A 23,225-nucleotide genomic window follows, 5' to 3' on the forward strand; every position below is an offset into this window, starting at 1 on the left:
GGGTGCCACCGTCGTTCCATTTGGCTGCAGCTGAAAACGTATGATCCGGTTGGAATGTTATTGGATATATATGAAAATAACATCCTGAAGATTGATTATCTACTTAGTTTGACCAGTTTATTCAACCTGGAATATATCTTTTTGAAGTTTTTGTGCGAGTTGTCCTGGAACAGCGTAGGTTTGGGCACGTGAGCTGAAAGTGGTAGTAAATGCAGCTAATTGGACACTAGTATTGGACATTATGGAACAAAACAATGATTTATTGTGGAACTAGGACTCCTTGCACTGCATTCTGATTAAAGATCATCAAAGGTAAGGGAATATTTATGATGTAATTTCATATTTCTGTTGACTCCAACATGGCGGAGAAATACTTTTACGTCTGAGCGCTGTCTCAGATTATTGCATGGTAGGCTTTTTCCGTAACGTTTTTAAATAATCTGACACAGCGGTTGCATTAAGAACCAGTGTATCTTTAATTATATGTAGAACATGTATCTTTAGTCAAAGTTTATGATGAGTATTTCTGTTATCTGGCGTAGCTTTCTATAATTCCTCCGGATATTTTGGAGGCATTTCTGAACATGGCGTCAATGTAAACTGAGATTTGTGGATATAAATATGCATATTATCGAACAAAACATAAATGTATTGTGTAACATGTCATATGAGCGTCATCTGATTAAGATTTTCAAAAGGTTAGTGATTCATTTTATCTCTAATCCTGCTTTTGTGACTATCTTTGGCTGGAAAAATGTGGTGGTGGTCTAACATAAATATATGTTGTGTTTTCGCTGTAAAACATTTTAAAATCGGACATGATGGGTAGATGAACAAGATGTTTATCTTTCATTTGAGGTATGGGACTTGTTAATGTGTGAAAGTTAAATATTTCTAAAGAATATTTTTGAATTCCCTGCGCCACCTTTTCAGCTGAATGGGGGAGTGGAGTTCCCCTCGGGGATGGCCTTGCCATAACAGGTTTTAAGGACAGAAATTCCACAAATGAACAAAATTAACAAGGCACACCTGATAATTGAAACGCATTCCAGGTGACTACCTCATGAAGCTGGTTGAGAGAATGCCAAGTGTGGCTATTGTAAAGAATCTCAAATAGAAAATATATTTTGATTTGTTCAACACTTTTTTGGTTATTCCATGCGTGTTATTTAACCTCTTGAGCTTATGGCTGAATACTGCCCCCTTTGGAGGAAGTGCGTGCCCATAGTAAACTGAAAATATTTTTTTACAAAATTGATAATATATGCATATAATAATAATTATTGAATAGAAAACACTCTAAAGTTTCTAAAACCGTTTAAATTATGTCTGTATGTAAAGCAGAACTCTCAGGGCAGCCTTTCTCCCAAACTCTCTCTTGTCAAGAGAAAAGTTGGGTCAACTTTGACGTCATCGCCCCCACCCTTCCCAGGCAGCTACCGATCTGGGAACAGTATGTATTTGTTCAGCGCGATGTCTGCTTTCAATTGGCACGTTCATTGTTTGAATTTCGCGCTCCCTCATCCTTTGGCGGGCGAAAATGCCCGGTTCACTCTCACATACATGCACTCTATTGCGCGCGGCCGATTTGGAGAACGTTCTTTTCCAATAGACACCAGTTGAAGCCGGTTCGTTTGTTTGCGATTATCATTGTTTTACATGATAAAAACATCATTTTGCTCGATTCTGCACTTAGTTTGACCAGTTTAGTCGACATATAATATGTAATTTTGAAGTTTGATTGCGCAAGAGTGCGGGACCAGAAGGAGCAGAAGTTATTTTGGGTGCATTTCAGCTGAAGCTGTTAGCATATGCTAATACAAAGACGCACAACTTGAAACCAAACGATGTATTGGGTAAGTATGACTCCTTCTACGTCTTCTGATCGAAGAACATCAAAGGTAAGGGAATATTTATGTGGTTATTTTGGGTTTCTGTGGACTCCAAACGTAGAGGAGACACTGCTAATATCTGAGCGCCGACTCATAGCATAGACTAGTGAACGAATTCTGTAACGTTAAAAATAAATGTAACACAGCGGTTGTATTAAGAAGAAGTGTATCTTTGTAACTATATGTAGAACATGTATATTTAGTCATGTTTATTGCTTGTTATCTGACGTTATCTGTCCGAGCTATCATAATTTCTCCGGACATTTTGAGTAGCATTTTTGAAATGTCGTCATTGTAAACAGAGATTTATGGATATTAATGGCATATTATTGAAAAAAAAAAAATGTACTGTGTAACATGTAATATTACTGTCATCTGATGAAGATTTTCAAAAGGTTAGTGAATTATTTATTTTTTAATCCTACTTTTAAATTTTATATTTTCTGGGACAAAATGGCCGCCGCTTGCATTTTGTTTCGGTGGTGGTCTAATATAAATGTGTGCTATGTTTTCGCCGTAAAACATTTTAGAAATCTGACTTGCTGGGTAGATGAACAAGGTGTTTATCTTTCATTTGAGCTATTGGACTTGTGTAGGTGTGGAGGTTAAATATGTCTAAGAATATTTTTTCACATTTTGCGTTATGCTAATGAGCTTGAGCCGTAGTCACGATCCCGGATCCGGGATGGGTAGCATCAAGAGGTTAATAGTTTTGATGTCTTCACTATTATTCTACAATGTAGAACAGAGTAAAAATAAAGAAAAACCCTTGAATGAGTGAACCATTATCATGCACCTGTCTCTGCACAGGTACAGGGGGGGAAAATACATGTCATTTATGCACGTAAATAGCAAATGGAGGACGTGTTTTCCGTGGTTCATTTCCATGCCAGCCAGGCAGGCTATACTCCTGTTGTAAAGTGGCTGTAGGTAATAACACAAGGTACGTTCTGAGCAAATATTGTAAGAAGTAACACACACTAAGAAAATACTGCAAAGTTGCCTCTGCACCATTTTGTTATCAAACACACACACACACACCCCACAACTACCCTCTCCCCCCCTTGGTCCTTCTTTACCCTCATGCGGCTGATCCTCTTCTTCCAGGAGCGCAGGCCAGAGAGGTAGATCTGGGACAGGGCCTGGTAGGAAAGGCGCAGGTCGATCCCCTCGGGGGTGATGGTGAACTGGAACGCCACTGCCTGGTGGGCCTCTGCCATCGCTACGGAAACAGGACCAGAGTCACATACAATCATCTATTAAACAGGAAAAGTTACAGTTACAACTACAGCACCATCAACTATAGAAACAGGACCATACAGTTGCATAAAATATTGTACTGATGGTCTACCTCAGGGCTCTCCAACCCTGTTCCCGGAGATCTACTGTCCTCTAGGTTTTTCACTCCAACCCTGTTTTTCACTCCAAGCTGAATCAGTTTAATTACAACTGGGGTTGGATTGAAAACCTACAGGAAGGTAGCTCTCCAGGAACAGGGTAGGAGAGCCCTGGTCTACATCTTCAGGTTCCAGGCCGGACCGGGGTACTGCAGACAATGTATTCAGAAAGCAGGATTCCCCATTATAGTCAATGGGAGTATGACAGTCATAGTGGTCAATATTCATGGATTTATTTTTTATTTAATAAAAAAAAAATGTCATACCAATACTTGCTTCTACTTCACCATATTCTTTTTTAAATGCATACAGAAGAAGTTATGTTTATTTGCAGCCTGCAGTACCCTGTTGGCCTTCAACTTGGGCTACTCAATGAGAGAGGGCAGCACTGAGCTAGCCTGCAAAGTCACTTCCTGGAGTAGCTCAAACTGCAGGTGCAACATTTCCAAAAACTCCTCCACGAAGCAAGATGGTGACATGCTAAAACGACACTTTTCGATGTTCAAATGCGCCACTGAGACCTCACATAGGAAACAACAGGGCGACGTCAATTGAGTCCCCTGACAATAACAATCCACAGATGATGAGACGATCCGTCTGTGACATTTCGACCATAATATTAGCATCTATCCAATAGGGTTCGGGACGATACCAAGCATCTCGATACTTGTTAGGAAACAAAACACGAAGCGGATGTAACTTCATTAGGAAAACAGCCCCGATGTTAGAAACAAACATCATTATGTTGTCATCCACAGTCGCATGTATTTATTTTCCAAGCTTTATAGCACACTATTTTACAGGCAGCAGGTTTTTAAAAAGGAAGAAAAGAGTTTGGTCAGCTCCGTGATTACATTTTTGCCGTCTAAAATAATGTTGTGATGCTGGTAATGTCACAACCTTTAACGAAGAGAAAGAAAAAACATTGGCATGTTCAATCAAGTCCTCACTGATTGGTGAACAGCAATGTGCCGCTGTTCAGTATTAGTATATTATCCAATACTTTCAGATCTACATAAGGAACCTGGGTACATTAGGTCTACATGACTACCTGTCGGTTCAGTTCTAGTCTCGGTCATTCCTCACATGGTTGAACTGGATCATTTCCAAACGTCAAAGCTATAAGTGTAGCCGATACTGTAACTGTGCCGTGAAAAAAAAAAAAAATGCACAGATGTGTGGGGGCACACACACACACACAACAAGGGGTAAAGTTCACTGGTACAGCTTGCCACTGTTGTGTGACGGTTCACATCATACCAACGTGACTGAACCGATTCCAGTTGTAATAGCTACACACTGACACACACACACACACACACACACACCCCTGCCATGTACACACTGAACAAAACACACCCCTGCCATGTACACACTGACACACACAACATTGGCCCAGGATGTGATGGTTAACCAGCCTCCAGTACCCCGTTGGCCTTCAACTTGGGCAACTCAATGAGAGAGGGCAGCACTGAGCTAGCTTGCAAAGTCACTTGCTAGAGTAGCTCAGAGTGAGAGAGCGAGAGAGAATATGTGTTGGAATGAGCCATGCATACTTCTCCCTTCACTCTGATGGGGTTTGCATCTCTCTCTTTCTCTTCCCATATGTCGCTCTCACAACCAGAGAGAAAGGGACAGTAAGAAGAGCGAGAGAAAGAGAGAGCGAGGAAGTAAGAAGATCGAGAGGAAGAGAGAGCGAGAGGAAGTAAGAAGAGCAAGAGAGATTGAGAGAGAGAGGGATTGAAAGAGTGGGTGTTTAAACTACGTGACACAGTAAATTACAAAGAATCCATGCGCGCGCACACACACACACACACACACACACCCACACACCAAATGTAGAGGTGTGCACACAGTCAGAAATACACAAAGAATGTGCAAGTGACACACACATACAGAGAATAACAACAATCGAGGTATTGTGACAATGAAGGAGAGGATTGTTGTTCAGAGTAAGAGTCTTCCATGCTCAGGGTAAAGGCAGCTGCCATGCCTCCAGCTCCTCTCCAAGTGAAAGACTCCCTCTCCTCTCTGCAAGTGAGACTACATGCCTGCCCTGCATCCACAAATCCCAAACAGGTTCAAACATTGATTTCTACAGCGTGCAAACAATCCAGATGAGTTACTGAGTTATTAGTCTACATTCGCAAAGTCACTGGGGATAGTTTCAGAGAACACTGGTTCAATACGTTGCGTATAGCCCTCCAGCTATAGCTCTCTAGGTGGGGTCTTAGAAGCTTTACATGGTAAACAGCACTGAGTGAAGCTATGGAAATACAACTATTGAGTAGGCTACGTTCCTCGCAAGGTGGTGAAACAAGTTTCAAGTTGACAAATAACCTTTGCACTCAGTAAACCTGCAAACGGGCGTCTTGGAAATGAAATAGTATGTGGTAAAGCAGGTTTGGCGTGATCATTGGGAGAAAGGAAAGAACTCGCTCTGGGAGTTCACTTGCACGTGAACGCGAGGGTACAATTACGCAATGTTAACAAATTACAAAGCGAATAACAAAGCGCAGACTAAAACAGCGGGAACATGTGGTGCACGCACATTCAGTTGTTTATACCGCATGTTAATTGATAATAAATGAAATCAATTAACTAATTAACTGTCTGTGTGTGTAGATCTGTATTATACAGAATATAAAGGATAGGTCTACTTTCTCCACCTATATCTGATTGCAGTGACATGAATTGTGCACGAAATGTAAGCCAAGGGAAGATTTATTTGACCATTTAGGGCTAAACAGTCGCCCATCCACTTCCTGCCTGTGTGTAGGTCTATCAGCAAAGACATCTCGGTTACGTTATGACGTTTCTACAGGAAAACTACAGGTCTACTTAGGCCCTAGCCTACTTGTAGCCAATAGTCTAATCGTATGCAACATTCCTACAAACTAGGGAATTATCATATGTTTTAGCCAACAAAAAAAAACTTGTTGCAACCAGTGGTGGAAAAAAACACCCAATTGTCAAACTTAAGTAAAAGTAAAGATGCCTTAATAGAAAATGACTCAAGTAAATGTAAAAGTCACCCAGTAAAATGCTACTTGAGTAAAAGTCTAAAAGTATTTGGTTTTAAATATACTTAAGTATCAAAAGTGTAATTGTTAAAATATACTTATACTATCAAAAGTAAAAGTATAAATCATTTCAAATTCCTTATATTAAGCAAATCAGATGGCATGAATGTAAAATATATAAGCATTTTTTTTTACAGATAGCCAGGGGCACAGACATAATTTACAAACAAAGCATGTGTTTAGTGAGTCCGCCAGATCAGAGGCAGTAGGGATGATCAGGGATGTTCTCTTGATAAGTGCGTGAATTTGACCGTTTTCCTGTCCTGCTAAACACTCAACATGTAACGAATGTTTTTGGGTGTCAGAGAAAATATATGGAATAAAAAGTATATGATTTTCTTCTGTAATGTAGAGTAAGAGTAAAAGTATTCAAAAATATAAATAGTAAAGTAAAGTACAGGTACACAAAAAAAGACTTTAGTACTTTAAAGTATTTTTACTTAAGGAGCCTTATATTACAGGCCCACTTAGACAAATGAAAAGTAGGCCTATAACAAAGCAATTAAACGACTCTATAAATTCTTTCACCTGGCTGTTAGAGGTCCAGAAACATGCAACACTCATGATGTACTAACAAAGTAGACTACTGTTCCATTGGGATAAAATATATATTTTTAATTACTGTATCGTATATTCGTCAGAAACTGTTATGTTCCACGCAGGGTTGGATTGGTTACTTTCTAAATGTAATCCGTCACAGTTACATGTCCAAAGTTGTAGCCAGTAACGGAACTTCTGAATGACCCAAACTCAGTAATGTAATCTGATTACATTCAGTTACTTTTAGATTACTTCCCCCTTAAGAGGCATTAGAAGAAGACAAACATGTATGTTACCAATTGAACGACATCTATTGCAGGATAAATCAATGTTAAAGTTTGTTTTTATGGGTTGGTTATGTAGGCTTCTTCTAACCCACCACTTTTTACTACATATACTAGTATGATTAAATGATAACTTCACATTAAAAACCAAAGTCTAGCAGAATTCCAGTCATGCCGTGATCTTCAAGAGGAGGATTTGGGAATATGGAAGTATAGATGAGCAAAATTGTTTTACCTGGGAATAACCTCAAAACGAAGGACTTATTAGCCAGCCCTACTCTGTTTACGATTTTGTTTTCATGGAGGACTGATGGCTCATTGATTCAAATTGAAAAATAAATGCTACCCTCATGGAATGGCATGCACTACTGAAAAGTGCTATTTACATGTGAAAAATTAATGCCATTTGCTATAGGCCTATTGTTTACCTTTTTGATGGTGACACTTTGATATCTTGATAATATGCAACAGTTTAAAAAGGCACAAATAGCTAAATGAGAGGCATTGTGATTCACATTGGGACGGCAGGTAGCCTAGTGGTTAAAGCTTTGCTGGATCGAATCCCCGAGCAGACAAGGTAAAAATCTGTCGTTCTGCCCCTGAACAAGGCAGTTAACACACTGTTCTCCGGTAGGCCGTCATTGTAAATTAGAATTTGTTCTTAACTGACTTGCCTAGTTAAATAAAGGTTCAAATATTTAAAAATACGCCGTAGACTGCTGTCATCGTAGACTGCTGTCATCGTAGACTGCTGTCATCGTAGACTGCTGTCATCGTAGACTGCTGCCTCCAAGTGTTTATTCAAGTTGTATAATCTTTGGATGCCGATAGTTTGGCCTACACAGGTGGGCAGCGGCGCCTACTCTTTTCCAGCGATTCATCAAACACATTTGTGGTGTCATCATAATGGTCTCTGACTTGTGGTCAGGTGGCCCAAATGTAAACCTTTTTTCAATGCTGATTTCAATGTCATTGAGAAAACAGAAGTGTCAAATATTCTTTTTCGCAACATCCTTTCTGAAATGAAAAGTAATCCCCGAAGTAATCATCTAGTTTTTCAAAAGTATATGTAATCCGATTACAATAGTTTTGCTGGTAACGGATTAGTCACCCTTTTGTGTAATCCCTTACATGTAATCCGTTACTCCCCAACCCTGGTTCCGCGTCCCTTCGAACGAATGGTGGGTTCATTCAATATCGCACATCCATCGCTCGCTACACACAAAAGTCAACACACTATCTAGCAGCAGTGCACTGAAAACCACGCCCAAGGAAAACCACAACGAGTAAACAATAATGTAATAGAAATACCTGTATTAGTCTTGAAATGTCTTGCCGTAAAAGCACCCCAACGGAGTTATTCAAACACCGAATCTCTTCTTTTTTGTTGTTGTTACATCCAACCACTCCTTTCACTCTCAGTGAAAACAGACTGGAGTAGGTGGGCAGCGGCGCCAGAGAGCCACATACATGGATGACATCACTCTCACAACCCCGCCTCTTTTTTTGTGTGTGTCACATGGGACGCAGTGAACACCCTTTCCGAGCGCATTTACCGATAGTCAATACAGTAAATTATCAATCAATATTACACATCCAAAAAACAGACTCGGGATCTGTCGTGTCGCTACACAGTGTAGTCTACATTTGGCAATATATATATTTGTTTTGTTTTTTTAAATACTATTTTTGCTAAAGAAAATGCAGATGTTGAGCACAATTTATGGTCAGTAATCCTAATTAATAGAAGAGTAGGAATTGAGGCAGTTTCTTAACTTCTGATTTAGTTTATTGTTCTTTATTTATCACAGGCAATAATAATAATCATAATAGTGCACTTTCATTTTTTATTTTTTATATAATACAGACATTTCTTATTTAATCCTCCTCATCATGTTGTTTTCCCCCAAATTTCTGTTTTGAATTTTTAAGAATTGTTTTGTTCTACTGTGTATGAAGTGGGGGAATAACAGTTTTACAATCTTGGAATGATCAATAATGATGACAACAATAATCATATTGTGAGTACAGGGTGAATAAAGAATCAAGACATGGTTTCATACTGTATACAATGGACAGACACATGGGGAGGGGTGTGATTATATAAGGATGGGCTGGGGTTGAGGTATTTTCATCTGGATAAGTTTCATCTGGATAAGAGGATTGGGGGGGGTTCAAGAAGAGATACAAAGAGATAATGAGGGTGTAGGAAGGGGGCAAGGAGGGGTTGAGTTGGTTGGAGAGAGAGGGGCCTTTTGTTGTAAGATTCACCCGCAATGGGGGTCAAACTTCTCCCCCTCATCCCATCATTTACTTTGAACGATTATTTACACATAATGTCTAAGGGTTTCGCTCTAGTTGTATCGCCAGACAGTTTTCCCCCTAGTTTCCCCTAGGCGGGGCGTCAAAGCTCTCACTAACAGCAACGTCCAGGCCCTTTGGCCCCGACAACACCAATTGAAACCAATAGAAGCCAAACTCTTTTAGACGTGGAGCAACAGAAATAGGCAGGGAGAGGCCTACCCCACCTATACAAAAGGTAGGGGTAACGCTGTCTCCCACTATCCCTCTCTGGTTTAAAGCACAGGGTAATGGAGAATGAAAGACTGTGGGGTCGTCTTGTGTCACATCTCCCTCTCATTCACATGACCCCTGACCTAGCATTAGAATGTGGCAGGGAGTAGGATGAGGGCTCGGAACAAAACGGACAGGTCGAGCAAATATAACAGGCATGTACCTCCCTCCGTACGCATCATCTTAAGGCGCCAAAACTCATTCCTGGCTATGCAAACTCTTACAACTACTATTCTGTGCAGGACGGTGCTGGATTCATATGCCACCTATATTAATGCAGTAAAAAAACAAAAACATTCAGTCATCACCCCCTACATTGCTTTCCAGTAGTGTCATGCAGCATTTCATTGGAGACTAGCTCGGCCAGCATGGTTACACATCCGCCATGCTGGAAAGGACAATGTGGAAGGAAAATATCCAAGACAGCACAGTACGGTTCAAGTCGGCATATTAGGAAAATGGGTACATGATTCCTGCCAAAAGGCCTTGAGTGAAGGGTGTGGGCTACAATGAGAGGTGAGCTACTAAAAGTCAACAAGCCATAATCGTGTTCTTTGCTGTGTTGGAAGGGGAGCAAGACGAGCCCCAGGTCAGGAAATAGAGGAAGACTGCCTCCCACTCTTTTCGTATTTCATGGTAAATGGCCGTTTCACACCAGGGAAGTATCCAGTACAGCCGTAATAGACAGAGAGTACGCTAAGAAAAGAGTTACAATAACCTACTGTTCTACGTCTCCTAGCTACAGAACCGCCCCTGTTTGCTGTACGAGGAGTTGTGTGCTATGGTAGCAGCGTGTTGACTCGGACTGATATGAAGTGTGATGATGGCTGATGGGGACGTGGTGTGCCGTGCCGCGGTGAGTCTCAGTTACTGTGTCGTGGTCACAGCGGTCACGTGAGGCAGGGTGAGACTGATAATAGGGGCTTAATGGCGGTGGCATGAAACAACAAGGTGTCGACTGATGACGAGGGACTAGGGAGGGACTAGAACGAAACCTGCGCTTTCTTTTGGTGCTCTGTGCAAGGGGAAGGGGTACGTGGGGGGTCGTAATGAAGGAAGTGGGGGGCAGTGGCCAAGGGCGAAGGGATGGTAGGGGGAAACCACTGCGTGTTTGGTGTCTTTTAGGACAGTGCGTTCCAATGTTAAGGTCCAGTTTTTAATTGTTGTTTTTTTTTTTCTCTGAAAGAACAGGAGGGTTTCTGTTTTTGAAGGGTCAGTGTGTGTGTGCGAATACTGTTTGTGTTCTGCACGTGGGGTTGGGCCCTCAGTCAGTGTTTTTATGTGGCGTGTCCATATCTTTGTACTCTTAAGTAACAACATTCAGGCAGAATGTGACAGAGAAGGAATTGGAGATTACTACCCCTCCCCCCTTTCCTGCTCTCCTCTGCTTTTTCAAGTTTCTATGCAATCATTTTTTTATTTACTTCATGGAAGATTTTTTTTTTTTTTTTTGCCATCCCAGAAATTCCCAAAGCATCAAATCTATCCTTGGCTCATTTCTTAAAATGTGTTTTGTTTTTGCTTTGTTTTGTTGCTTTAAAACTGGAAATGATCTTCATTATTACCAAACAAAGACAAATCAACAATAAAGACACAACATCAAAAAGGATCTGGAAAGATTTTTGCAGCATTGGTTTCTAAAACATTGAGGAATGATTGGACAAGAGGTTGTTTTCTGTCCTGCTCTGGAAACGACGGTTCAATCTGGTTTCAACTGCAAGCAGCCATTTTTGTCCGTTTCAATGCTGTTCCAATATTCCAACATAACTTTCCCCTCTATTCTTGTCAGCATCTTCCCTTTCCACTTTACAATATATAAATCAACAATTAAATACATAAATAAATATGAAATAAATATATGACAAATGAAATAAAATACTTTTACAATAGTGTTTTTTTTCTTCATTTTTGACATTCACTTGGTTAGCGTTATCCTCCATTTTGTTGGCGGCAAACATCAAACTCATTTGCGCTCAAATCACATAAACAAAAGGAAAAAGGAAACAAAAAACGAAATGGATTTCATTCTTTTTGTGTGTGGTCTGTTTCTTTCCTCTGCAGCAGTTTCAATGTCTTTCTCTCTGTCATCCTTAAGACAAAGTCTCTCTTTTTGTTTCTTGAAATGAGCTTTTCCACCTCCTCCCCTCCCTCTTTCTGCTCTCTTAACAGAACAAATCCGTCTAGGTGTCTAGGGCCTTTTCAAAAGCCGCATCATTCAGTGCCCCATGTCGGCCATATTGGGAACGTAAGGGAGGGAGGGTTGGTTGTTTTCTGTCGAAGACAATAATGGATGTAGAGGGCTGGGTCCAGTCCTCTCGGACTGAACACAACTAATGACGGTAACTTCCTGTGAACCACAACATCTTCATCTGAGCACCTCATTCTGGGGACCTGCTGAGGGTTCCATTCATAGTATACGAATTACTCGAACGATTCCAATTACGCCGTTCACTCATCTGTTTGAAGTCTCTCCGTGTTCCAGATGTCAGTCGTAGTAGGGGGGTTTGAGACATTCTTCCATGCCTTGTCCGTTCTTTTTCTTCAACTTGGGTGATATCCGTAGAGATATCCATTTGCTGAATCCTCACTTCAAGGCAAGATGGTTTTCATAAGTTTGTTTCAATTGCATTTTAGGACAATTGTGGTGTTTAGTTATGGAGACAAACAGGTATTTGTCTTTATTTTGTTCAAATGGCTGTATTGACGTCTTTGGAGCGACTTGGATGCAAAGATGCAATCGGACGCGTCACTCTGATTTTGATGCAGTCTTCCTCACCCTTATCTTCAATTCTACCATGTTTCTGTACCATGTTTCTGTTCTGTTCTCGTAACTTATCGTCAGTGAGAATCCTGTGAAAGGACCCAACCTGTCGGTTTCCCCGACCGCCACTAAATTGACTTGACCCGTAATATTTCACTCTCACTCCCCCCCAAAAAACGATGTTAGGTCAAACTTAAAAGTGGATCCACGCCAACTAGGAAACGCTGTTATAATTATTATTTCTGGAATTCCACAAAGGTTTTCATCTTATTGGTTGTAGACCAGATAACTTAAAAAAAAAAAATCTATTTATCCTTTAACCATTCAGAGCCTGCCTTTCCCCATATAAGTCTTCCTGATTATTTTACTGGCTCCATATTGTTGTTGACAGTTGCATGATGTGTTGTACTTCAAATGTACACTTAGACATTTTTCTGATCTTGGCTTCTCTTCTGAAGCAAGTCCATGAGTGACACTGCGTTTTCCTCTCGTCCTCTCTTTTCTTTCTTCTATCTTGGTGGCCAACTATCTGGTCGGGCCCGTTTCAGGTTGAAGCAGTGGTTTGTGATGATGATTGCTGGGTCAGGTGGTTCGGTAGATGTGACGGTGGTAGTGGTGATGTCGGTAGTGGTTGTCTGAGGGGGTTTTGTCTGTGTTGTTCTCTAATGTCATCCCTCTCTAACGGTCTGCCCTATCTTGTTCTGTTGATGTCTGTTTCCAGAATGTTCCCTCAGGGCTGAGACTGTGTCCCGTTGGAGGAAAGGAGTCTGGTCTTGTCTTTGCCCGAGCCCTTCCTCTGTAGCACGCTCCCGCTGCCCCCTATCCCTGCGTCACCACGCTCACACTTCTCTCCCCGGTCCCCGCCTCCTTCCGAACGTCGGGAGTTTTGCCGGGTCGGGGTGCCGGGCGTACGCGAGGTCAGCTGCCCATTCTTCTCATCTGGGGAGAAAAAGAGTTAAAAAAACATGAGTTTGATGAAGACATATATAAATAAATAGTGTATGTGTGTGTGTGCGTGTGTCTGTCTGTGTGTGTGTGTCTGTGCGTGTGTCTGTCTGTGTGTGTGTGTCTGTGCGTGTGTGTCTGTCTGTGTGTGTGTGTCTGTGCGTGTGTGTCTGTCTGTGGGTGTGTGTGTGTGTGTGTGTGTGTGTGTGTGTGTGTGTGTGTGTGTGTGTGTGAGGGGACCAACCAGCCAGTGCCTGCACAGATGGCTGATCATGAGTACTAAGTAGCTGGGCTTGAATCGTTTCCACCACTCTCTTGAACCTGCGACTTGGACCTAAGGAGTCAGACAAATACTCGGTCAAGGTATACACTGCCCCGCATCAATATGGGGATGACTTTAAGATGAATTACCTACATGTATAATGAGTTCTGTTAACTGTCTCCTGACAGTTTTGTGGTATATGTCAGGGATATATTACAGGATACAATATAGGACAAAATCATGCCAAACATTGGTTACCAAACACCGACTACCCATTTTTTGCAAATGAAAGTCTCATAGACTAAATTAAACTGTAACTTCAAGCGAATCATAACTTCCACTTAAATCACATTTTCACTTGAAAATCCTACTCCCATTGACAATCAATGCATAACTAAGTGGCAATTTGCCTTAAGTGGGTAGCAAGAACGCTTTAAAAAAAAGTCTTACTGTAACACAAACAAGTCTGGGAGCAACTACCTGATATGAGAGTGAACGTCACGCTGTAGATGCCAGTTTCCCTCTTTCCTTCCCTCTCGGCACGCTCCCTCTCTCTCTCCCTCTCTCCCTCAGAGAAGGCGATGTCCACCTGGAACTTAACAGGCTTCTGGAAGACGGAGGGGCCACCAGAGGACTTATACTCAGCTCTGAAGCTGGTCTGAGAGATGACGCTGTGACTCAGAGACGGGATCTGAACAGATGCAATGCAACAACACAGCATTGAAAACAAGAGGTGGAAACCGCTTTACACGGCTTACAAGACTTTCCATCTATTGTTTATGTGTTCATGTTTTATGGAGGTGGTTGGTGTATCTTTGTATCATGGCTGTGCAGGCCTTAGGCGAAGGTACAGAGTTAAAGAGAAGGAGTTAGAGAGAGAGGATAGATACAGAGAGAGAGAGAGAGGACAGATAAAGAGAGAGAGATGATAGATAAAGAGAGAGAGAGGATAGATACAGAGAGAGAGGATAGATAAAGAGAGAGACAGGATAGATAGAGAGGATAGATAAAGAGAGATAGATAGAGGATAGAGAGAGAGAGAGGACAGATAAAGAGAGAGAGAGGATAGATAAAGAGAGAGGGGATAGATAAAGAGAGAGATGATAGAGAGAGAGAGCATAGATAAAGAGAGAGAGAGAGAGAGTGAGAGAGAGAAAGAGAGAGAGGATAGATAAAGAGAGAGAGAAAGAGAGTTGTCCGAGAGAGATAGAGAGAAAGAATGAGTGAGGATAGAGGACAGACGGAGATACTCACAGACAAGAAGGCGTGGACTATATCAGCTTTGATGGAACTAAGCGGTTTGTCTCTAATGACAACAAATATCTGTTCCTCCTTTTCCAGGCTGATGAAGTTCCCAAACCACGACTTCTTGGCCAGCCTGCCATTCAGAAGCATTTCTTAAGGCACATGTTCATATTTCAGCCACGTCAAATAGAGGTGCTTATAACAATTTATCAACACTTATCAGCATGTGTGGAATGACTTATTCAAGGAAGTTGATATAAAGTGTTCCCGAAACATGCGGCATCGAAACGTGTTACAGGCTAGCAGATACGATAGCATTTCACATGACAGGCAGGACAGTCATGCCGATGGATATAGATAGACTAACTGTGTGCGTCTAGGATTATCTACTTACTCTGGGCTTGATTCTGGAGTTAGACTGGACATGTCCTCCGGTGTTGGAACTACAGGAGACCAAAAGGAGGGAGGGAGAGAGAGAGGGAGAGAGAGGATAGATAAAGAGAGAGAGAGAGAGAGAGAAAGAAAGAAAGAAAGTCAGAGGGAGAGAGATGGTGAGTTATATATCGAGGGGAAAAAGAAGGAGAAAGCGAGAGAGGGTGAGGAGGCAGGGAGTAGAGCGGAGAGAAGTAGAACTTGATGACGTCACTTGACGAGGTTCAGTTTCATTGATTTAATGACCAATCTGTCTAATAAATTTGAGCACCGTATAGTACAGTACGGTCCTTCTGCAATGGTAGAAGAGACTGTGGCTACTTTGAGAACAGAATATGCACATACTGGTCACTTTAATAATCTTTGCATACTGTTTTACCCAAATCCTCTGTATATACTGTATTCTAGTCATGGCTCATTCTATATACTGTGCCTTCAGACAGTATTCACACCCCTTGACTTTTTCCACATTTTGTTGTGTTACAGCCTGAATTTAAAATGGATTATATTGGGGAGTTTTTCACTGGCCTACACACAATACCACATATTGTCAAAGTGGAATTATGTTTTTAGACATTTTTGCAAATTAATTTAAAAAATGTACAGCTGAAATGTCTCGACTCAATAAGTAATCAACCCCTTTGTTATGGCAAGCCTAAATAAGTTCAGGTGTAAAAATGTAAAAAGTGAGCAAAAACTCACATAATAAGTTGCATGGACTCACTCTGTGTGCAGAAATAGTGTTTAACATGATTTTTGAATGACTACTTCATCTCTGTACCTCACACATACAATTATCTGTAAGGTCCCACAGTCGGGCAGTGAATTTCAAACTACAGATTCAACTACAAAGACCAGGGAGGTTTTCCAATGTCTCGCAAAGAAGGGCACCTATTGGTAGATGGGTTTTTTAAAAAGCAGACATAGAATATCCTATTCGGCATGGTAAAGTTATTAATAACACTTTGGGTGGTGTATCAATACACCGATTGAATGTAAAGATACAGGCATCCTTCCTAACTCAATTGCCGGATATGAAGGAAATCGCTTAGGGGATTTCACCATGAGGACAATGGTGACTTTAAAAACAGTTACAGAGTTTAATGGCTGTGATAGGAGACAACACTTAGAGAGAGATATATATATATCCCTGCGGATGGACCAACAACGTTGTCGTTACTCCACAATACTAGCCTAATTGAAGCCTGTACAGAATAAAAATATTCCAAAACATGTATCCTGTTCCAAACAAGGAACTAAAGTAATACTGCAAAAATTGTGGTAAAGCAATTAATTTTTCATCCTGAATACAAAGTGTTGTTTGGGTCAAATCCAATAAAACATATTACTGAGTACCACTCTACATATTTTCAAGCATAGTGGTGGCTGCATCATGTTATGGGTATGCTTGTAATCGTTAAGGACTGGAGAGTTTTTCAGGATAAAAAAAAAGAAACGTAATGGAGTGAAGCACCGGCAAAACCCTAGAGGAAAACCTGGTTCAGTCTGCTTTTCACCAGACACTGGGGAATTAATTCACCTTTCAGAAGGACAATAATTTGAAACACAAATCTTAAACTGGAGTTGCTTACCAAGAAGACAGTGAATGTTCTTGAGTGGGCGGGTAATAGTTTTGACTTAAATCTGCTTGAAATGCTATGGCAAGACCTGAAAATGGTTGTCTAGCAATGATCAACAATTAATTAGAAAGAACTTAAAGAATTTAGAAAATAAATGATTTACAAAAATGTCTAAAAACATGTATTCACTTTGTCATTATGTGTTATTATTGGTAGATGGGTGCACAAATAAATATATTTAATCCATTTTGAATTCAGGCCTTAACATAACAAAATGTAAGTCAAGGGGTATGAACACTTTCTGAAGACACTGTAACTGCTACTGTACACACCTTTCCTATTCATATACTGTCCATACGGTCTATACACACATGCATATTTATATTCCGGACTCTTAACATTGCTCATTCTGAAATGTCTTAAATTCTTTCTTACACACACTCCCCCTCTCTCTCACCCTGCAGTTTGCGTCGGTGGAAGCGTGGCGAACCCAGCAGGTTGTTCTTGAAGGAGTTGAGGCGTGTCCTCCAGTGGGCGGAGCTACTGGCGGCCATCCCCCCGCTGCCTCCGGGGCTGGAAGGTGGAGTTAGGGAGAGGGATCCACCCCCGCCCCCGCCCTCCGCCCGCGAGGAGGAGGAGGAAGAGGAGGAGGAGGGAGGGGTGGGCGGGGGGTGCTGGGGGTGGTGGACGGGGGTGCCCAGGGGGGTGGGGAGTGGAGACCCCTGAGGGGTGACCTGTGGCACAGGGGCAGAGTTAGGATAGACGCTCTTAGTGACCGACTTAAATACGGAGGGGGCGGGGAAAAAGAAGAAGCGAGGGATGGGGGAGAGGATGGGGGAGGGGGACGCAGAGGGGGGAGCTTGGAGAGGTAGTGACTTCATGGACTGGAGGTGAGTGCGATCGGAGAGCCCTTTGGAGGGCAGGGTCTGGGTTTTGGGGTCGGGCACAGTCATCCGTTGTGACGGCCGGGGAGTGGTGGCACTTCCTGGTTTGGGGTCTTTGGAGTGGGTGGTGGAGGCGGAGGTGACTTCTGATTGGCTGAAAGTGAAAACTGGGCTCTGATGGGTGGGAAGAGAAAGGACGGAGGGACGGAGAGGAGGGAAGGAAAGATGAAGAGAGCAATGGTCATGAGTTATGATTTATGAATATGCTGTAGTCTGATTGTACTTATATTTCTAATTGTAGAGATGCATATTCTGTTATTTCTCTTATTATGTTAATTCAATAGGGTCCATTTTGAATAAAGGTCCAGAGACCCTTTCAATTTGAGGGCTAATATGTGATCCTATCGGTCTGTGTCTCTTGCGTGCTTCTAGGCCCTTACTATTGGTGTGTGTGAGTGAGTGTGCGTGTATGTGATGGTATCTATGGTGTGGGTAATGGCTCAGAATGGGACAGTAATGAGGGTGATGGACAGTCGGGACAAATGACAGTCTCAGAAGAACATTTACAGTTACAGGAACACTTCAGTTCATTACAGAGAAACACAATCATATCGCAGTAGCTGTGCAGTAGCACATTTCACCGCGAACAAAGGTAGGTAGTCTCATCTCAATGTGAGTTCGGCATATCAAAGATATACTTATGTACAGAAATATACTGATATTACAGGTATGGTATTTTATCAATTCTACAGTAGAACCACCTCTATAATAATCATCAGGTGGTATAAATGTGTGTCTTTTTGTAAAAGAGTTGGCCAAGCGTGACTTACCCTGGGACTGCTGAGAGGACTTGACGAGAGCCCTGTTGAAGCGCCACTGACTGAACGAGACCTGGAGGACAAAAATACCCGTATCAGACAACACCGGTACAGTAACACATAGCACGGTCCCCCTTATGGGAAAAACCACATGGATGTCACGTGATCACATGTGATCTGGCCATAGAGAGGCTTTTATTCTCTATTTTGGTTAGGCCAGGGTGTGACTAGGGTGGGCATTCTATGTTCCTTTTTCTATGTTTTTGTATTTCTTTGTTTTTGGCCGGGTATGGTTCTCAGAGGCAGCTGTCTATCGTTGTCTCTGATTGAGAACCATACTTAGGTAGCTCTTGCCCACATGGGTTTTGTGGGTAGTTGCTTTCTGTTTTGTACCTGACGGAGCTGTTTTGGTTGTTCTTTTTGTTACTGTGTATTTAGTGTTCAGTTCTATTTAATAAATGACGAACACGTACCTCACTGCACTTTGGTCCTCACCTTCTTCCACCAACGGCCAGGTACAGATCTTATGTCAAGTTAATTTGACAACATGTGACTACATGTAAAAGCAACACGTGATCGCATGGAGCGCCAAACCGATTTTCATCCGAAAGTTGTTGTTGTTTTTTTTTACGTGTGAAAGTGCAAATTCCGCCTGTGAGGTGAAAACATGTTATTCTCCTCACATGTGAAAAGGTGGTGTCAACACGTGAAGTCTATGTCGAACACATGTGAACGGCTGACCTCATGTGTCTCTTGTTTCTTCCATGGAAAGATGTCAGCTCAATTTCAGCTTCGCATTTTTTTGTTGTTAAAAGGGGAGCAATGAAATGGTATGGGGGTTAAAGGTCAGTGGTTCGCTGTTGAGCTAAAACGTGTCATTAAAAAAAGGTGGACAAATCTTTCATCTATGACAATATTTGACAAAAAAAATCATTTCGTACGGACTTATCAATACATCCCCAGATTGGATTTGAACTCACATCCTCTGGATTTGGGGTACAGCTGTTCTTGCTGCTGCGTCACAAAGTGTGTAGCATTCTAAGAAGTCACATACACATTCATTACCTACCTATAATACATCTCTGCACACAGGAAAAATAGTGCCATCTGCACTGCTATCTTCGCTACGGAGGACCGAGCTCGCCCCAATTCTCATCGACGGGGCCGGGGTGGAGCAGGTTGAGAACTTCAAGTTCCTTGGTGTCCACATCACTAACATGGTCCAAGACAGTTGTGAAGAGGGCACGACAAAACCTATTTCCCCTTAGGAGTCTGAAAAGATTTGGCATGGGTCCTCAGATCCTCAAAAGAGTTCTACAGCTGCACCATCGAGAGCATCCTGACGGGTTGCATCACTGCCTGGTATGGCAAATGCTCAGCCTCCGACCGCAAGGCACTACAGAGGGTAGTGCGAATTGCCCAGTACATCAATGGGGCCAAACTCCCTGCCATCCAGGACCTCTATACCAGGCGGTGTCAGAGGAAGGCCCTTAAAATTGTCAAAGACTCCAGCCACCCTAGTCATAGACTGTTCTCTCTGGTACCACACGGCAAGCGGTACCGGAGCGCCAAGTGGTCCCGGAGTGCCAAGTCTAGGTCCAAGAGGCTTCTAAACAGCTTCTATCCCCAAGCCATAAGACTCCTGAACATCTAATCAAATGGCTACCCAGACTATTTGGATTGACCCCCCCCACCCCCTTCTTTTACACTGCTACTAATCTCTGTTATTACCTATGCATAGTCACTTTAATAACTCTACCTAAATGTACATATTAGCTAAATTACCTGGACTAACCGGTGCCCCCTGTATATAGTCTCGCTATTGTTATTTTACTACTGATCTTTAATTATTCGTTACTTTTATTATTATTTTGGGGGTATTTTTCTTAAAACTGCATTGTTGGTTAAGGACTTGCAAGTAAGCATTTCACTGTAAGGTCTACACCTGTTGAATTCAGCGCATGTGACAAATACAATTTGATTTGATTTATCAGTTTATCTGACTATTCTCTCATCATTGATTTAATTGATTTATTTCAGTAATTTGAGGGTTTTCTGTATAGTTGTCTACTGTAGGTGCGACATATTATTCTGTTTTAAGGTTACTCCTGAATATAAATATTATAGTTTTTCTTGAGTACAAAGCTGAGATTTACTTTGAAGTCCAGTGTTGGAATACAGGTGAAATCAGTCATTGACACAGACATGGGGGAGTAGCAGGAAGATAGTAATGCTATGAACCAAGAGGTTGTGAGTTCAAATCCCAGGTGAGGACCTAATGAATAATAATTACTGTATAAATAAACATACACAATGTAATCAAAGTGTGTCAAATATCTAAGTGGAAAACAGTGCAGCAATTTTGTCACATTCCGGGGACATCCTGTCCTGATTGCAGGGCATCATGTGAAAATTTGAATCCACATGTGAAAGGTTATGGGATCATGTGAAATATCATCACATGTGAAGTGTTACAAAACCCCATGATTTCACATGATTTCACATGGACTTCACATGTGCAATAGAATTTTGCACGTGCAAAGCATGTGGAACTTTCACAAGTGAAGTCATCAGACAACACTAGTACAACAACACAAAGCACGAGTGTGTGTGTGTGTGCCTGTGTGTATGTATGTGTGTGTGCGTGCATTTGTGTGTGTGCATATTCGGTGTGCGTGTGTGTTTATGTGTGTATATATCTATGTCTAACCTCTGGCTGTGTGCGGAGGTGTCCAGCGCCCTGCGCGTGGGTGTTGGGGAGCCCTGCTCCGTCACACTCAGCACCTCCAGGCTCTTCCTCTCCGGCCGGCACCGGCCATGACGGGTCAGCATGGGAGAGTCCACCCGCTTCCTAGGGGGATCTGCTGGGAGACCTTAGAAAGGTTAGAATCCAGGTCTCAGAGGTACACAGAAAGGTTAAAGCACCTCTAACCTACGTAATTTAAAGCACTGGTGCATCAAAACACAAATATGTCGGGAGGTTTTGACATGCTGACGTGTCGGACAAAGAAACCGCAGACCTACATGAACTTGTTGTAAAGTTTTGTCACGGGACTTTTATTTAGAAAAGTTTCATTGCAGGACTTTTATTTTGAAACAGACTCGCCAGATGTTGCTTACTGTCGCTAGCTTCACAGATACCTATCAGTAAGTCAGGGTTGGCTAGAAATAGAATGTTCCAAATTATTTCTGAGAATGATATGTTAGAATAGAATATGAATCGAATGTCTCTGGGAGAGATCAGTGTCCAATAAGTGTCGGTTAGGTTGTTGATTCTTTCTAATATATGTTGTCTAATGTTGTCTAAAGAATTTCTTTCCAACCTATATCGTTCCTGGGCGGCAGGTCTTCATCCTCACAGCTGGGGTAACGCTCTTTCCTGTCCAAGAGGAGGTAGTAGATCATCTTCTCCTGGTTGTCTCTGAGAAAACGAGAGAGAGTGAGAGAGAGAGAGAGAGAGAGAGAGAGAGAGAGTGAGTGAGTGAGTGAAAGAGAGAGAGAGAGAGAGAGAGATAGTAAGAGACATTCAGGGATTGATAAAGATGGCTAAATCAGAACTAGAGCATAATGTGAATGTGAGAGTTGGCGGGACAACAGTAGAAGGAGAAAGAGCCATTGTTTATATCTGTGGCCGTGTTAATGCTTTGCCAGAGTGATGTAACATTTGACATGCCAAAAAAGCAGATTGGTCAGTCAATAGAGAGAGAGAGATTGTCTCTTTTTGCTGGAATATCGCTGGAATATCAGTTCCCCTATCCCAATGTTTTTATTTATTTTACCTTTATTTAAACTAGGCAAATTCTTATTTTCAATGACGGCCTAGGAACAGTGGGTTAACACTGTTCCACAGCCTGTTCAGGGGCAGAACGACAGATTTGTACCTTGTCAGCTCGGGGGTTTGAACTTGCAACCTTCCAGTTACTAGTCCAACGCTCTAACCACTAGGCAACCCTGCTGCCCCAATACTCCACAAAGTCCTATTTCCTGGGTTGGATTACCTTTACTTCTCCAGAGAGAGACAGAGAGAAAAATACTAGGATAGAGAAAGGCAGGAAAACACTAGTTGGGAGAAGGGGAGCGAGAGAGATATAGAGAGAGGCTAGTAAGGAGGAGCAGAGTGAGAGAAACGGAGAGATAGAGAATGTTGAATGGAATTGACAGAGAGAGAGAGAGAGAGAGATCAACAGTTCATTTCCACAGCAACCAGTGAACGGTGACACTACAGGGGCCACATCAAGGGACACTCACACTGGAGGTCCCGGGTCAGCTTTCCCCGGTCTCTAAAAGCAGCCCAGATAGTACTCACTCCTCACACTGCAGGTCCTGGGTCAGTTTCCCCCGGTCTCTGAAGCAGCCCAGCGAGTGCATGCTGTCCAGCACATCAGGGTCCAGCTCGGTCAGCGACACGATCCTCTTCACACACACACGCCTGGGAGGTGGCTGCTCCGGGCACGGCTCGTTACGACCACCGCTGGCAGGGGAGAGATACGGAAAGGGGGAAAAGCGAGAGATAGAGAGAAAGACAGAC

The 23,225-nt window shown here is 42.2% G+C and overlaps 2 protein-coding genes across 7 annotated transcripts in view; both read right to left on the minus strand.

Annotated features, from left to right (window-relative positions):
- Window positions 1–8,666, minus strand: part of cpt1a2b (carnitine palmitoyltransferase 1A2b) — a 63,573-nt gene extending 54,907 nt beyond the window's left edge. For both annotated transcript variants that reach the window (XM_042327270.1, XM_042327269.1), the window contains exons 1-2: window positions 8,508–8,666; window positions 2,972–3,114 (exon numbers count right to left, since the gene is read on the minus strand). In XM_042327270.1, the coding sequence (XP_042183204.1) occupies window positions 2,972–3,112 (141 nt within the window). In that variant the 5' untranslated portion in view covers window positions 3,113–3,114; window positions 8,508–8,666. The remainder of the gene's footprint in view (window positions 1–2,971; window positions 3,115–8,507) is intronic.
- A 4,164-nt stretch (window positions 8,667–12,830) lies between these two features.
- Window positions 12,831–23,225, minus strand: part of brsk1b (BR serine/threonine kinase 1b) — a 30,047-nt gene continuing 19,652 nt past the window's right edge. For 2 of the 5 annotated variants that reach the window (XM_042327264.1, XM_042327268.1), the window contains 10 exons: window positions 23,004–23,168; window positions 22,021–22,118; window positions 21,408–21,570; window positions 18,710–18,770; window positions 17,453–18,053; window positions 15,378–15,426; window positions 14,993–15,116; window positions 14,219–14,429; window positions 13,721–13,810; window positions 12,831–13,470 (listed from right to left, as the gene is read on the minus strand). In XM_042327264.1, the coding sequence (XP_042183198.1) occupies window positions 13,262–13,470; window positions 13,721–13,810; window positions 14,219–14,429; window positions 14,993–15,116; window positions 15,378–15,426; window positions 17,453–18,053; window positions 18,710–18,770; window positions 21,408–21,570; window positions 22,021–22,118; window positions 23,004–23,168 (1,771 nt within the window). In that variant the 3' untranslated portion in view covers window positions 12,831–13,261. The remainder of the gene's footprint in view (window positions 13,471–13,720; window positions 13,811–14,218; window positions 14,430–14,992; window positions 15,117–15,377; window positions 15,427–17,452; window positions 18,054–18,709; window positions 18,771–21,407; window positions 21,571–22,020; window positions 22,119–23,003; window positions 23,169–23,225) is intronic. The other 3 variants (XM_042327266.1, XM_042327265.1, XM_042327267.1) reach the window with 3 other exon arrangements.

The sequence above is a fragment of the Oncorhynchus tshawytscha genome, linkage group LG09 (assembly GCF_018296145.1).
Source record: "Oncorhynchus tshawytscha isolate Ot180627B linkage group LG09, Otsh_v2.0, whole genome shotgun sequence".
Lineage (NCBI taxonomy): Eukaryota > Metazoa > Chordata > Actinopteri > Salmoniformes > Salmonidae > Oncorhynchus > Oncorhynchus tshawytscha.